Consider the following 16259-nt stretch of genomic DNA (forward strand, 5'->3'; position numbering starts at 1 on the left):
TTTAATTCCAGAGGTCCTGGGGCACTGGTTAGGATTGACGGCATAATGAATTCCAGCAAGTATCAGGCAATTTTGGCTGAAAATCTGGTTCCCTCTGCCAGAAGTCTGGGACTTGGTCGTAGGTGGACTTTCCAACAAGACAATGACCCAAAACACACCTCAAGATCCACACAGAAATCCTTCTGTGACAACAAAATCAATGTTCTGCAATGGCCACCTCAGTCACCAGACCTCAATCCAATCGAAAACCTGTGGGCTGAGTTGAAGAGGTCAGTTGATAAGCACAAACCCAAGAACGTGAAGGATCTTGAAAGGATGTGCAAAGAGGAATGGTCCAAAATCCCTCCAAATGTGTTCCTTAATCTTGTCAAAAATTACAGGAACAGACTCCATGCTGTTATCCTTGCCAGAGGTGGTTGCACTAAGTACTAGGTGAAGGGTGCCAATAATTCTGAAACCTTGATTTTGTTGAAATTTATTTTTTATTAAATGATTGTTATGACTTTGGTTGTTTCCATTGAAACATTAATAAAGTACAGTATTTGGCACATGTTGGTGTATTACCTTTCTCTATAATTATATTATTCTTTTTTTTAAGCCTTGTTTGTGGGGTGCCAATAACTGTTGAAAATCTCATGGGTAGAGGACGCAACTGCATCTTGCCCCCCAGGATACTGAGGAGAATGGTGAGAGAAGCAACAAAATCCCCAAGGATCACAGTGAAAGGATTGCAGGCCTTGGTGGCATCTTGGGGTCACCAGGTTTCAAAAAGCACCATCAGACGCCAGCTCCATAACCACAGCCTCATTGGAAGGGTTGCCAGAAGAAAGCCTTTTCTGACCACAAGACACAGAAGAAAGTGCTTGGAGTTTGCCAAACGTCATTTACATTATGACTGGAACAAGGTTCTCTGGTCAGATGAGACCAAAATTGAACGTTTTGGTCAGATACAGCATCAGTATGTTTGGCGTAGGAACAGAGATGCGTACAAGGAGAAGGACCTCATACCCACAGTGAAATATGGTGGTGGGTCAGTCATGTTTTGGGGCTGTTTTAATTCCAGAGGTCCTGGGGCACTGGTTAGGATTGACGGCATAATGAATTCAGGCAATTTTGGCTGAAAATCTGGTTCCCTCTGCCAGAAGTCTGGGACTTGGTCGTAGGTGGACTTTCCAACAAGACAATGACCCAAAACACACCTCAAGATCCACACAGAAATCCTTCTGTGACAACAAAATCAATGTTCTGCAATGGCCACCTCAGTCACCAGACCTCAATCCAATCGAAAACCTGTGGGCTGAGTTGAAGAGGTCAGTTGATAAGCACAAACCCAAGAACGTGAAGGATCTTGAAAGGATATGCAAAGAGGAATGGTCCAAAATCCCTCCAAATGTGTTCCTTAATCTTGTCAAAAATTACAGGAACAGACTCCATGCTGTTATCCTTGCCAGAGGTGGTTGCACTAAGTACTAGGTGAAGGGTGCCAATAATTCTGAAACCTTGATTTTGTTGAAATTTATTTTTTATTAAATGATTGTTATGATTTTGGTTGTTTCCATTGAAACATTAATAAAGTACAGTATTTGGCACATGTTGGTGTATTACCTTTCTCTATAATTATATTATTCTTTTTTTTAAGCCTTGTTTGTGCATTGCTGGTGAGGGGTGCCAATAATTCTTGAGCCCACTGTACGTGCACAAAAATAAAAGTAAAAAAGATAGAAGTTGTTTTCGGAGAAGGTCTACCTAAAACTACCCTCAAAAGGTGCACAGATCAACCAGCAAAAGACGGAAGAGGATACATATGTGTTCAGCGGTTATAGTTCTAGCCATCTAACTTCTCCAAGTATAACCAAGTATAGTTCTCTCGTTTAATTTTTAACCCGCACGTGTATTTCAAATACACAAGATACCTCATCTAAATAAGACAGCTTCAGATTGCTGTAAGGTGTATTTCTTCACTTTAAAGGTGGTAGGCTCCTGACACCTATAGGCTTCAAGTCTCTATGATAAGCTAACACGTTACGAGCCAGTGAATGCACAAAAATGAAAATCAAATCGAGCATCTCGTCTAAGTCTGGGTAAGTCTGAAAAGGTATATTTCTCAAAATGTAGTTGTTTTCCTTTAACAATTGTGTCGATTTGAACCTATTTAATTACCTTTGATCACCAGTGAACTCCCTTCCGAACTTGAGTGGAGGATCCATTGACTGATCACTCTTCATAGACAGACAGCTGGGTACAGGTGACCCTGCTCTTTCTACCTGAACCCTGAGAAGAAAACATGGAGACAGAGCTTCCAGTTAAACCCATCCTCTTACTGCAGCTCTAACTAATAGCACATGAATACAAAACATCCACCTACACCCGAAAGGGGAAAGTCAGATTGAAGTGTCATTAAATAGTGGTCTCAATGTAAACCTATTTAATTACCTTTGATCACCTGTGAACTCTCTTCCGAACTTGAGTGGAGGATCCATTGACCGATCACTCTTCATAGACAGACAGCTGGGTACAGGTGACCCTGCTCTTTCGACCTGGACCCTGTGAACAAAACACAGAGACAGAGCTTCCAGTCCCAACTCATCCTCTTACTGCCGGTCTAACTAATATCACATTAAATATCTGAGTCATGCATTTATACCTCTTTCTGTCAGTATTGAGCATTCCACCTTTGCTCTCTGGCTCCTCTGAGAGACTCATTTTAGAAACAGTGCTATCTCAGGAGACTGGAACACTGTAAACACCTGTAAACACACAAAATGAGAACACATTGAACACACATATACACACTAATTCAATACAGCACAGTGTTGACAGGAAGCAATCTGGAATTTAAATAGTCCATAAACCTATACTCCACATCCATCCATCCATGATCTAATACCATCACTTCTGTTCAAGGTCATGGGAAGTCTGAAGCCTATCCCAGCATTCACTGGGTGAGAGGCTGGAAAACACCCTGGACAGGTTGCAAATCCATCACAGGGCAAAGTAATATACACTCACCTCAGTAATGTGGGACCATTGATAATGCTGAAGAACTGTTTCTTTATAATAGAAGTGTATTATAACTTCTATACATTGACTGTCCAACATTCAGAATGTATTTTATTCATGATTCAATGGACTCAACCAAAATGACACATTTTTCAGATCATACAGTTGTGCTTATAAGTTTACAGACCCTGGCAGATTTTGTGATTTTTTTGGCCATTTTTCAGAGAATATGAGTGATAATACAAAAACTTTTCTTTCACTCATGGTTAGTGGTTGAGTGAAGCCATTTATTATCAAACAATTGTGTTTGCTCTTTTTAAATCATAATGACAACAGAAACTATCCAAATGACCCTGATAAAAAGTTTACATACCCTTGTTCTTAATACCATGTATTGCCCCCTTTAACATCAATGACAGCTTCAAGTCTTTTGTGGTAGTTGTGGATGAGGCACTTTCTTTTCTCAGACGGTAAAGCTGCCCATTCTTCTTGGCAGAAAGCCTCCAGTTCCTGTAAATTCTTGGGCTGTCTTGCATGAACTGCACGTTTGAGATCTCCCCAAAGTGGCTCAATGATATTGAGGTCAGGAGACTGAGATGGCCACTCCAGAACCTTTTTTCTGCTGTAGCCAATGACAGGTCGACTTGGCCTTGTGTTTCGGATCATTGTCATGTTGGAATGTCCAAGTATTTTCTGATAACATGCTGCATTCATCTTACCATCAATTTTGACCAAGTTCCCTGTGCCTTTGTAGCTCACACATCCCAAAAACATCAGCGATCCACCTCCGTGTTTCACAGTAGGAATGGTGTACCTTTCATCATAGGCCTTGTTGACTCCTCTCCAAATGTTGCGTTTATGGTTGTGGCCAAAAAGTTCAATTTTGGTCTCATCACTCCAAATAACTTTGTTCCAGAAGTTTTGAGGCTTGTCTCTGTGCTGTTTGGCGTATTGTAAGCAGGCTGCTTTGTGGCATTGGCGTAGTAATGGCTTTCTTCTGGCGACTCGACCATGCAGCCCATTTTTCTTCAAGTGCCTCCTTATTGTGCATCTTGAAACAGCCACACCACTTTTTTTCTGAGAGTCCTGTTTTATACAGTTCAACTACCTTCTCCCGCAGATCCTTTGATAATTATTTTGCTTTCCCCATGGCTCACTGACCTTTTATACACACACATTGATTACAAGCAAACAGATCACAGGTGAGGTTGGTTTCCTTTAATAGCCATTTAAATCTGTGTGTGTCAACTTGTGTGTATGTTATCAGGCCAAAACCTCCAGGGTCTGTAAACTTTTGATCAGGGTCATTTGGATAGTTTCTGTTGTCATTATGATTTAAAAAGAGCAAACGCAATTGTTTGATAATAAATGGCTTCACCCAACCACTAACCATGAGTGAAAGAAAAGTTTTTGTATTATCATTCATATTCTCTGAAAAATGGCCAAAAAAATCACAAAATCTGCCAGGGTATGTAAACTTATGAGCACAACTGTACATTTATTCACTGAAATTAGGCGTCACAATTATTGCCTCCCTATATTCAGGATGTTGTACACCCTCCCCTTACAAGGATAATGGGGTCTTTTTCTGTAATGCCTTCTAAGACAAGAGAACACATTGGGAGGGATCTTTCCTCCGTCCAACAATCTTTCCAGATTTGATGTGTGCTTAAGGACTGTCCTGTTTAAAACCACAGATTTCAATGGAGGTCAAGTATGGAGACTGTAGCCATTGTGAAATGCTGTTTTGTCATTTACAGTGGGAGCAATAATTATTTGATTGCTGATTTTGTAGGTTTGCCCACTTACAAACAATGGAACTGTGTAGAATTTTAATCATAGGTACATTTTAACATTGAGAGACAGAATATCACAAAATAATCCACAATAACAACATCATATGAATTTTATAAATTTATTATCGTATTTTTGCCTAGCCACTGAGTCGTTAGAGTTGGACAGCGCACTTCACAGACGGTCCCTAAATATTAGCAGTCTGAGCCACAAAAATCTGCGTACATTTTCAAAAAATGATTCTGTTCTTTTTTTCTTTTTCTTTTTTTTACATTCTATCTTGAAAATAAAATTGTGACAACAGCAGATCTTGTCTTCGGATTCCTTTTTTATTGAAAAATGTGCATGAGGTGCATTTTTGGCCGCGTCCACTGTATAACGTTACCCTAAGCCAACGAATACTCAAGCCGTTCGACGCAAATACATTTGAAGGCGTTAACGTCATAGGTTATTGCAGAATCAACATTTCTGGCGCTTAATCGTGATGTCATCTTGTGTGTTAGCAAGCAAATAAGTAGCCAAGAAATGAGCTAACGAAACATTGGGTTAAGGTCTCGCCTGTAGTGTCAGCTGTAGGAAAAAAATCTGCTCGCAAAAATCCGCTCACGGAGTAGCTGCCAGAACACTTACCAAACCAAGGGCCACCAGCTCACACGAGAGCATAACTGCGCGCAGCTGAATTTCTTAATGTTGCCTTGGGAAAGAGCCAGTCTATCTATTCCAAGTTATATCCCTCACACCAACAAGCAATAGAGCGCAATAAATATGGAGTCAAAGCAGTCATCGATCTAATTCCCATTTGCGGACAGCAAAACATACCCATTCGGGGCCACACGGATGCGTGTAGTCATTTTCAGGCGCTTCTGAAATAACGTGCTGAGGGAGATGAGTTGCTGAAACGGTATGTTGAAAATGCACCAGCTAACGCAAAATACTGTAGTCATCAAATTCAGAACGAGCTGATTGAGATATGTGGAAAACAGATTGAAGACACAATTCTCCGCAAACGCAGGGATGCCAAGTGGTTTTCCCTATTGGCTGATATTAGTAACGTTAAGCAAGTGGCCCTTGTAGTTTGGTACGTGGACTCTTCTGGCAGCTACTCAGTGCAAGGATTTTGACACTACAACTTTTGCGCTTAATGCCGACTTTTATTGCACGTTTCTCAGTGCTATATTGTAGCCTATTATTTAGCTGGCTGTTGGTTTTCAAAGACCAGCCTGTCAGTGTTTTATGGTGGTGTTGTTGTCACGTTTCAGGTCTGTCTTGCCATGTTTTATGTTTATTCATTTTGTCTTAGTCACGTATTGTCTTATCATGTATTATGTTAGTCTAGGTTCGTCATGTTGTTTAGTTTATTTCTTGTCACGATTTATTTTCTCGTCATATCTAGTTATGTTTCGTTACGATTATATTACCTTATGTTGAGTGGTTATCATCTTAGTTTCGTTTTGTGTTATGTTTTGATTCATGTTTATTGTTACGCAGACTGGTTACTGTTTAAACATACACTTTTACATGTCTTTCCGCAAACCTTGCGCATTTATAGCCCAGTCGCGCAACTGTTCTTCACGAAATTGTCTGCCTCTTGTTATCAACGCAACTCTTGAGCATTTACATTATTGATTACACGTTACGATCCAAGCCTGTTTTACTGACCATTGACCATTGACTTCTGTTTTGTTGACCATCGTTTGTTTTTGACCACGTCCTCGCCTACCGATTTTGTACATTTGCCTCGCTGTTTGTTTTATGGTTTCGACTTCCGCATCGCCCACGACTACGACCCTGCCTGCCGTCCGCCTGTACTTCAGCCCCGCTGACAGCTTTCCTGCTACCGGACCTCCCTGCACGTCTACTGACTACGAGTTTGCCTCTTCCCTCGGCACCGTGCTTTTTGTTTGTTTATTGTTTGTTTGGCTGGATCTTCGTGTATGGACTTTGCTTGTGTTGACCACTCTCCTGGGATTCGTCCCGAATAAAGCCCTGACGGGACTTTATCTACTCATTGTTTCTGAGTCGTGAATTTGGGTCCAACCCCCACGCACCCGTTTCAGTTGTATCGGTAACGTTCGTGCAAAAAAAAAAAAAAAAAAAAAAAAAGGACTTTAGACTGAGTGTGCGCGCGCGTGGGGTGGTGTTGCGTACTATCAAATAGAATCCTGCCGGCCACTGGTTGCGAATATATAAATGGCATTTATAAAGCGCCTTTATCCAAAGCGCTGTACAATTGATGCTTCTCATTCACCCATTCATACACACACACTCACACACCGACGGCGATTGGCTGCCATGCAAGGCGCCGACCAGCTCGTCAGGAGCATTTGGGGGTTAGGTGTCTTGCTCAGGGACACTTCGACACAGCCCGGGCGGGGAATCGAACTGGCAACCCTCCGACTGCCAGACGACTGCTCTTACTGCGTGAGCCATGTCGCTTTTAATAACATATAAATATTATTTAAAAATAAATCATTTGCCAATGGATAAATAAAATGTTGAGCCTTGATGTTGGAATGTCCCACCTCATAACAAGCTTCTTCTGAAATTTGTTACCATCGTAATTACGAAAAGTGATTAAAATTTAAAATGAAAAGTCAGATGAAAGATGAAACAAAGCGTTGTGCTGTGAAATAGGCATTTTGAGCAATGTGGCATGTTTTGTTGAAGCGCTATTGACGTCAGAAAATAGAATCGAATATAAAAACGTAACCACACCTAAGTTAACTTAAGTTAAATGGATGTTATCACTTGCTGATATGAAATCATCAAACCAATACGTAGGCAAAGCTACTGAATTTACGCCGCAGTTATTTGACAAAATGTTTCGTTTGTGTCAAAATTAGGAAGTGAGTCGTGACTTCCGTCATATATCCAACGATCCAAAATAGAAATAAAACACCAAATATATGGAAATAAACGCAAATTCCAAATCCTCCCCACACCGCTTACCCTTTAGCTTCTATCTTCTCCATCCCACTGCACACAGGCTACTTACTCCGTCCTTTTATTACATTTTATTTCTTCTTTTACTGCCTCTATTTTATCCTCCGTCTTCAAAATGACGATTAGCTTGAAATACTTTCAGTTCCCCTGTTGAACAGAACTGTGTTGGAGAAACATGCAAGAGAGATCAAGCTTGAGGTAGATGGGAGAGGGGTGCAGTGGCATTTTATAACCACTAGAGGACTAACAGATCACATGATTTAAGCTCTGGCTTCTTTTGTGTCCGGATCATATTTGACCATATTTAAATACTGCAGTTTTTTTATTTTTAGATTGGAACAAGGCTGTGATGTTATGGGTCGAATATGACCCAGTAGATAATATTGGTTGATGGTAGTGTTGAGGGTAGTTCTGTGGATCAAATTTGACTCAAACAAAGATTAATCTTTGAGTCTAGACACCCCACCTCTCCCTGTCCTCCCTGGGAACAAGTATCTTCATACAATATGGATTTATAGTCTCAATGTATTGCCAAAGTGTATATATAAAACATTAATTTCACATTGAACAATACTTGAACGATTAGCATGAACAATTATAAACAAATGAACGAACCATACATTAAAATAAGAACTTATAAATAATAATAATAATAATAATAATTAATAATAATAATAATAAATAATACTACTAATAATAATAATAATAATAATAATAATAATAATAATAATAATACAATAAATACATTTAAAAAATAAAACAAGTTTGGACGATACATATTTGTTGTGCTTCATGTCACTCCCTGTCCCTAAGATGTATTCCGCTGCCAGTTGACGGCACTTCTTCTCCTCTTCGTGGACGGGGGGTTTATTTTTATCCAGCAGATGTTTAAATTGGGGGTGTCACTGATTAATTTTGTGAAAGTATATATTTCAAAATGTATGTTTTTTTCACACTTTGTGAGAAAATGCAGCATTGTCTCAACTTCATTGAGTTGGCTGTGCTCACTGTACTGTTCTACAGGATTTAAGGTGTTAGGGGTGGTTAGTGAACTGAGCCTCTGGACCAGCTGGGTGAGGGGACTCTTTCCTTTGCTCAACTCTTGGCACTGCAGGGCTTTATAATGGTCAGAGTTGGCACTGCTATTTTTGAGATGTTTCCAAAATTGTATTTGTATTTTGATTGATAATGGATATTGGCCTAATTATGCCCTGCATGCATTGTTTGTAGTTTTTCTTTGTACTTGTAAGAGCTTTTTACAAAACTGTGCATGCAGGTTTCAATTTGGTGTTTGTCCTATTGGTCAAAATCTTGCTTTCTAAGCGGACCACACACTTCACTGCCATATAGGGCAATTGGTTCAATTACTGATTATAATAGTTTCAGCCAAATTGTGATTGGAATTTATCATTGTATTTGACGTTTTATGACATAGAATGCCCTGCGTGCTTTCTCTTCCATTCACTGCCAGGTTAAAATTTCCAGTGGAACTTATTTTCTTAAACCTAAAAATTGGTACAGTGTTCAGTGTGAATTTGTATTTAGTTTTTTTTTTTTTTATCATAATTTTTGTTGTTTATTTATTGCCAAGGCCCAGGATAGGCAATACTGTTCTAACAGGTCCAGGCTCTGCTGTAACACTTGTTCAGTGACAGCAGTGTCATATAGAGTGTGACCAGGGAATAATACATCCCAACGGTCTCAATTGGGATTTCTTTGCTTTTTTTCTAAATACAGTATGTAATCAATATTTTTTACTGCCAGATTGACTCCTTTACTGTGAGTGTAAGTGGTGTCCAGAAAGGTGTCTAATAATGTTTGAATTTCTTGGGTACCAATTGCTTTCTGGAACTGTTCTGTACTGTTTTCAACTGTATGATTTTGGAAGTTTGAACAGCTTAATGGGTTATGTGTGTGGTTGTGTTAGTTTCTGTCCTTTTCAGAAACACAGTAATTTGGCTGTGATCAGACATGGATGGTCTTGGTCAGGCCTGTGTGGGGGTGGTCTTGGTCAGGCCTGTGTGGGGCTGTGTTGGGCCTGTGTGGGGTGGTGTTGGTCAGGCCTGTGTGGGGGTTGTGTTGGGCCTGTGTGGGGGTGGTCTTGGTCAGGCCTGTGTGGGGCTGTGTTGGGCCTGTGTGGGGTGGTGTTGGTCAGGCCTGTGTGGGGCTGTGTTGGGCCTGTGTGGGGGTTGTGTTGGTCAGGCCTGTGTGGGGGTTGTGTTGGTCAGGCCTGTGTGGGGTTGTGTTGGGCCTGTGTGGGGGTGGTCTTGGTCAGGCCTGTGTGGGGTGGTCTTGGTCAGGCCTGTGTGGGGTGGTGTTGGTCAGGCCTGTGTGGGGCTGTGTTGGGCCTGTGTGGGGTGGTGTTGGTCAGGCCTGTGTGGGGGTTGTGTTGGTCAGGCCTGTGTGGAGTGGTGTTGGTCAGGCCTGTGTGGGGTTGTGTTGGGCCTGTGTGGGGGTGGTCTTGGTCAGGCCTGTGTGGGGCTGTGTTGGGCCTGTGTGGGGTGGTGTTGGTCAGGCCTGTGTGGGGGTTGTGTTGGTCAGGCCTGTGTGGAGTGGTGTTGGTCAGGCCTGTGTGGGGTTGTGTTGGGCCTGTGTGGGGGTGGTCTTGGTCAGGCCTGTGTGGGGTGGTCTTGGTCAGGCCTGTGTGGGGTGGTGTTGGTCAGGCCTGTGTGGGGCTGTGTTGGGCCTGTGTGGGGGTTGTGTTGGTCAGGCCTGTGTGGGGTGGTGTTGGTCAGGCCTGTGTGGGGTTGTGTTGGGCCTGTGTGGGGTGGTGTTGGTCAGGCCTGTGTGGGGTAGTGTTGGTCAGGCCTGTGTGGGGTGGTGTTGGTCAGGCCTGTGTGGGGGTGGTACTGGTCACGGGGCTGTCTGGGCTTCGGCTGAAAGCCACGTCCTTTAGCTTTTTGGCGAAGGTGCTCACGCAGTCTTTACGGAGGTGATCATGGATGTTGTGGATCCCAAGGGTGGGGTGGTGTGCCAGGTGGACATTGGGAAGAGGGTCTCTTCTTTGCAGAATTGTTGAGATGGTGACCTTGGAGTTTTTGAAAGTTTGTGTTGCCTTCTCTGCGACCCTCCTGAGAGACTCTGCCACCCTATCTTGCTGTGTGGGTGTGCTAATTTGCAGGCCCTTCTCCGTCAGTGTGGGAGTCGGGGGAGTGACTGGGGATACCTGGCTGTCCTGTGTTGGGTTGCTCTCCCTCAGAATGGCTGTGGTGGGTGGGTATCAGGTCTTTGGGGCAGGTGGCTGGTGTTGGGCCCGTCTCCCTCAAAATGGCTGTGGGGGGGTGGGTATCAGGTCTTTGGGGGCGGGTGGCAGGTGGCTGGTGTTGGGTCCGTCTCCCTCAGAATGGCTGTGGGGGGATGGATCAGGTCTTTGACTATGGGTGAGGTGCCAAAGCTTCTCTCCCTTAGAAATGGCAAACGATGCATCCCTGACACAAACATAACTATTGAAGGAGTTCTACTGGCTGTGGCTGAACAAGTTGGTGGGGAGAAGCAGAGCAGATGAACAAAGCAGTCATGTTTTTTCTAAAAACAGAATGCTTTGTTAACCAGCTGGTAGAGAGTGGATTGTAGGCTAACAGGTCTTTTGTGCCGGTTACACCTCTAACTGCCCCAGTGCAGGTCAACCTTGAGCTGCCAGTCTCATGCAGTGACGAGCAGCCCAGCTGACACTCTTGGCTGAGGCTACGGCTTCTCCCCCGCCTTGACAAATGTGATGGCCTGCTTTGCTGGGCGGTGCTGTTTGCTCTGGGTGATCCCATTGCAGATGACATCTGCTATCACTTTAAGCACCTGGTCGTGACGCCAGCGGTAGCGCCCCTCTCCCAGGGCCTTTGGGCAACAGCTGAGGATGTGCTCCAGTGATCCTCTTCTCTGGCACAGTGGGCATGCCGGTGTTTCCACCATACCCCAGCAGAAGAGGTTGGATGGGCTGGGGAGGACATCGTACACCGATTGAATCAGGAACTTCATGCGGAGTGGCTCGGCCTTCCAGAGCTCTGCCCAAGAGATCTTTCGGACCATTGCCTGCTCCCATCTGGTCCACGCGCCCTGCTGCCGCATCCCCACCATCCTACTGGAGCGCACCTCCTCAACCCCTGATCGCATCTCCTCCTGGACCAGCTGACGTCTTTCCTTGCCTCATGCTTTATCATAGCGAGTTCTTGGAACGCTACCAAGCCCTGCCCGTCCAGACGCCACTGATCCCACCAACAAGCTGTGCCGCAGCCCGAACTCGGCCTGGTCGACTGCGTCCTGTGCCCTCCACTTCCTCCCAGTCCTCACTTCTATGCCAGCTGTCGAGACTTTGGTGTCGGTGGAGTCTCTGTATTGCAGAACCTCTCTTGCACGAGTGACCATGAACTCCTCGGTCAGACTGCTGAAGGGGAGCCGTAGCTTGTTGTTATGCCCGTACAAGGCGATACTGCTCAGGCTTCGTGGTAGGCCCAGCCACCTAGGGAGAAAGTGGCTGATCTTCCTTTCGTAGCCCTCAACCATAGTCAGTGGGACCTCGTATACCAGCAAGGGCCAGAGGAGTCGTGGAAGGATGCCGTGTTGGTAAATCCAGGCCTTGAACTTCCCTGGCAGACTTATCCACTCCGGCCAGCCATGTCTCCAACTCCCTGCTGGTCACCTGGAGTGATGCTGTGTCCTTCAGGGTGCAGTCAAAAGTCTTGCCCAGGCTATTGATCGGCTTCTCAGTGACCGATGGAATCTGGACACCTCCTAGGGAGAAGCAGAACTTATCGGTCACTTTCCCCCTCTTTATGACCAAGGACCTGGACTTTGCTGGCTTGAAGTGCATCCGAGCCCAGGTGATGAGTCCCTCAAGGCCTTGAAGGATCCATCTGCATCCCGGCACTGATGTAGTCGTCACCGTCAGGTCATCCATGAATGCTCTGATTGGGGGTTGTCGGACACCAGACTTGGTCAGGGGGCCTCTGCACTCCACTTCAGCTGACTTGACCAGCATGTTCATGGCCAAGGCGAACAGGATCACTGAAATGGTGCACCCAGTGATGATACCCTTCTCTAGCCTATGCCATGCAGATGTTGTTGTTCCAGAGGTGACTCTCAGACTGAAGCAGTTGTAATAGTCCAGAATGAGGTCCCTGGTCTTGCCTGGAACATGATGCCGGTCCAGCGCTGTTTCCACCAACTTGTGGGGTATGGAACCATAGGCGTTGGCGAGGTCCAGCCAGAGAACAGCCAGGTCTCCTCTGCCTTCCCGCGCCTCTCTGATCAGCTGTGTGACAACCCCTGTGTGCTCGATGCACCCTGGCACCTTTGGGATTCCCCCCTTCTGCACTGAGGTGTCGATGTAGGAGTTTTTCAGGAGGTACGCAGTCAGGCATCGGGCAACGATACTGAAGAATACCTTGCCTTCAACACTGAGGAGTGAGATGGTCCTGAACTGCTCGATGTTGCTTGAGTTCTCCTCCTTTGGAATCCACACACCCTCAGCGAATCTCCACTGCTGGGCTACCTTCCCCCTCCTCCAGATCACCTTGAGGATCCTCCATAGTCGATGCAAGAGCCTAGGACACCTCTTGTAGACCATGTAAGGTACTCCACTTGGGCCAGGAGCTGAGCTGGTTCTGGCAGATCTAACAATCTCCTGAACCTCCTTCAAGGTGGGCTCCTTGTTATTGAATTCAGAAGTGGGCTCTGGTGGTGTTATCAAGGCCCTGTAGTTCCCCAGATCTTGCTCCCTTGCGTTGTCGCTGTAGGTGTTGCGGAGATGGTGGTCGATCTCCTATTTGGAACATTCCAGGTGGCTGCTGCGTTTCTGCCCAAGCAGTTGTTTGGTGAATCCGAAGGGGTCCTCCTCCCTTGCCTCCTTGAACTGCCGCCTAAGATGCCTCCTCCTTAGTTGGCTGATTCTTGACTGCCATCGGTTTGGCCCACCAGAGTTCCTGGGCACACGTTTCTCCTTTGTGCCAAACCTTTCAGCAGCGATGTCAATAATGATCACTGACATTGACCGGAGCCGTTGGTCGGCATCACTCCTGGCAGTGGCTTCAAGGACCCCGTCCACATCCTCGTCAAACTGGCGCCACTCACTCTCCTTGCTGGCTGCAGGCCACTTGACCCGCCGATGTTCTGATTTGCATTGGGGTGAAGCCTGTGGAACTTGGAGGTTCCGGGCACTGTGGGGTGACTCCGGGCCTGGCTCCTCCTGCGTCTCACCAGGAACTGGTCCTGTGCGCTGTACCGCCTGCTCCACCCTCAAGAATTTCATTTTGGCCTGGTGAATCTTCAGGCCACGCGGGTTTTTGCAGACTTTGCCACATACACATTCTGCACTCATAGTCGATATTCCGTTAGCTTGGGTCGTTGCCTGTATATCCGTCCAGTTGGGGTGCTTATCCTCCCCCCCTCTCGGGCACCCCTGGGGGTATTTCTCTTTAAGGCTTTCCGTAGCTGATTTTGGCTCTCCTTCTCAGGAGCTGCAGCTTGGGGTGCTAACCCTCACTGCCCTGATTGCCCCGATTGGAACCCTACTGCTTTTTGACACTTAAGGCTAGGTTTGCCCTTCCGATGGCTCTGAAGAACTTTTTGCCTGACCCATGCAGGGCCCCTGTCTAGAATAGAGAATGCCCCCTATGTGAGTGGGCTAGTTATTCCCATTGTTGGACTGCATGCAGTACCAGTTGTGACCAGCAGTTGTCTACTTCAACTAGGCTTTCCTGGTCTTGTTAAAAAGGGTTATTAGTGATGGACATTTATCCAAGTAAGCATTTTAACAGCGTGTTCAATGTTAAAGGGATAGTTCACCTTTTTACACTTATTGACTTGAAACCAAAACATTTATTTTCTTGTTTCTTGAATGTCTGCTGTAGCATGATTGAATGACTGAAAATGGCTATGTATGCTGACAAATAAACTTTATGTTTTAACATATACAAATTGTACAGATTTATATGTTTGCTGTATATGAAAGGGAGAATTCATATATGTTTCCTTTATGTTTGAAGGCAGTGAGACACAATAATCACATGTTTACTGTATTAATCATATATAAATTGTGTGATATTCTCATTCATTTCTAATATGCTAACATACATTAAAAAGCTAAAAATCATAAGAACAATATATGATTCTTACACATTTCATGCAGTGAGACACACAACAATCACGTATGTTTACTATATTAATCATACAGAAATTGTGTTAAATTTACATTCATTTCTAATATGTTGACATGCATAAATACTATATTTCTACATACATAAATCATACATTTTTCATGCATCCAAATATCCATAAGTCACTGTATATGAAAGGGGCCATAATCAAGTAAGAATTCATATATGTTTTCTTTACGTTTTAATGCAGTGAGACACAATAATTTCCATAGGACCATACAAAAAAAACATATGATTTTTATTACATATATTACATATATAATTTTGATATTACTTTTCCATATGGGCTACTTCCAGATCATCTTCGGTTTTTGTGTCTGTGTAAATTCTCATTCCGTTTTCATAAAAACGTGGTACGAGTCACGTACGCGATCCGTCTCCACATACATTGATAAGGCAATGGTGCTCCTGTGTGACTCTGCCAAAAGTGTTCCTTAGATTGTTCACACGTGTACTCACATTGTTTTATTTAAATGGTATCAGTTTTTACTTAATGGTAAGATTAACCAGATAATGATTTAATAGAAATGCCCTGGGTGATATTCCGAGGGAGCCACACATGGGTGGCTTATTTACGCTGTTAACCAATACAGTTCTATGCTGTGAAAGAACTGAGTAACATATGAGACTCATGCACGTATTTCTGGGCAGTACAAGAGAAGGAACGAGTGAGCCAAACGAACAAATCTTTTGAACAAATGGAGCCAAAAGATCCGGCTCAACGAAATGAATGAACGTTCCCATCACTAATAAATTGAGTCTACGGTAGCTTGTGTGGTAGAAAAACTACCCCAGTCAGGGCCAGATGGACTGGGTGTTCCCTCCACATTTGCTGAAAACTTCTTCTGAAAATAGACACTGAACTGAAACAAAGTCTGATGCAATTGGGTTTCCTGTATGACTCAAGAGTAACATACAAGATTCCAAGCAGGTCTGCACAGAGGAAGTACACACAAATGGTTTCTCCAGCACTCCAAATCAGACTGCCTTCCCTTCTGAATGTTGCCTCCTTTAATCCAGTCTTAACTCCTCCTGTTGTGGAGTTTAAACTCAACTCCTCCCACAGGCTTACAACATGTTTTCCCAAATAAATTCCACGTCTCCCAATTTCTTTTATAAAAATGAGTGGTTACCTCACTCTTCCTCTGCTGGTAACATTCATGCATCGCCTTTGACCCTAATCATGCCTTGTACTAGCTCTGCTGTTCGGTGTCCCTCGGGTGACAGTCATTGTCTTGATGATTGCTGAGGTCATGCAATAGTGTCTTGCTGTCTGGCCGGAAGGAGTCTGACAACAGATGTTAGGGACAGCCGGCCAAGTGTGACCATCTTACACACAGTGTTTAGAAAGTTTAGCGGAGGCCAGCGTGGAAC

The 16259-nt window shown here is 44.3% G+C and overlaps 1 protein-coding gene and 1 pseudogene across 2 annotated transcripts in view; both read right to left on the reverse strand.

Annotated features, from left to right (window-relative positions):
* The window catches only part of LOC133109714 (NACHT, LRR and PYD domains-containing protein 3-like), a 50156-nt gene extending 42250 nt beyond the window's left edge, over window positions 1–7906 (reverse strand). For both annotated transcript variants that reach the window (XM_061219221.1, XM_061219223.1), the window contains exons 1-4: window positions 7744–7906; window positions 2645–2747; window positions 2434–2544; window positions 2161–2271 (exon numbers count right to left, since the gene is read on the reverse strand). In XM_061219221.1, coding sequence (XP_061075205.1) covers window positions 2161–2271; window positions 2434–2544; window positions 2645–2703 — 281 coding nt within the window. In that variant the 5' untranslated portion in view covers window positions 2704–2747; window positions 7744–7906. The remainder of the gene's footprint in view (window positions 1–2160; window positions 2272–2433; window positions 2545–2644; window positions 2748–7743) is intronic.
* Window positions 7907–10564: 2658 nt separating this feature from the next.
* LOC133109478 (uncharacterized) lies at window positions 10565–14071 on the reverse strand (annotated as a pseudogene).
* Window positions 14072–16259: the final 2188 nt, after the last annotated feature.

The sequence above is a fragment of the Conger conger genome, chromosome 14 (genome assembly GCF_963514075.1).
Source record: "Conger conger chromosome 14, fConCon1.1, whole genome shotgun sequence".
Lineage (NCBI taxonomy): Eukaryota > Metazoa > Chordata > Actinopteri > Anguilliformes > Congridae > Conger > Conger conger.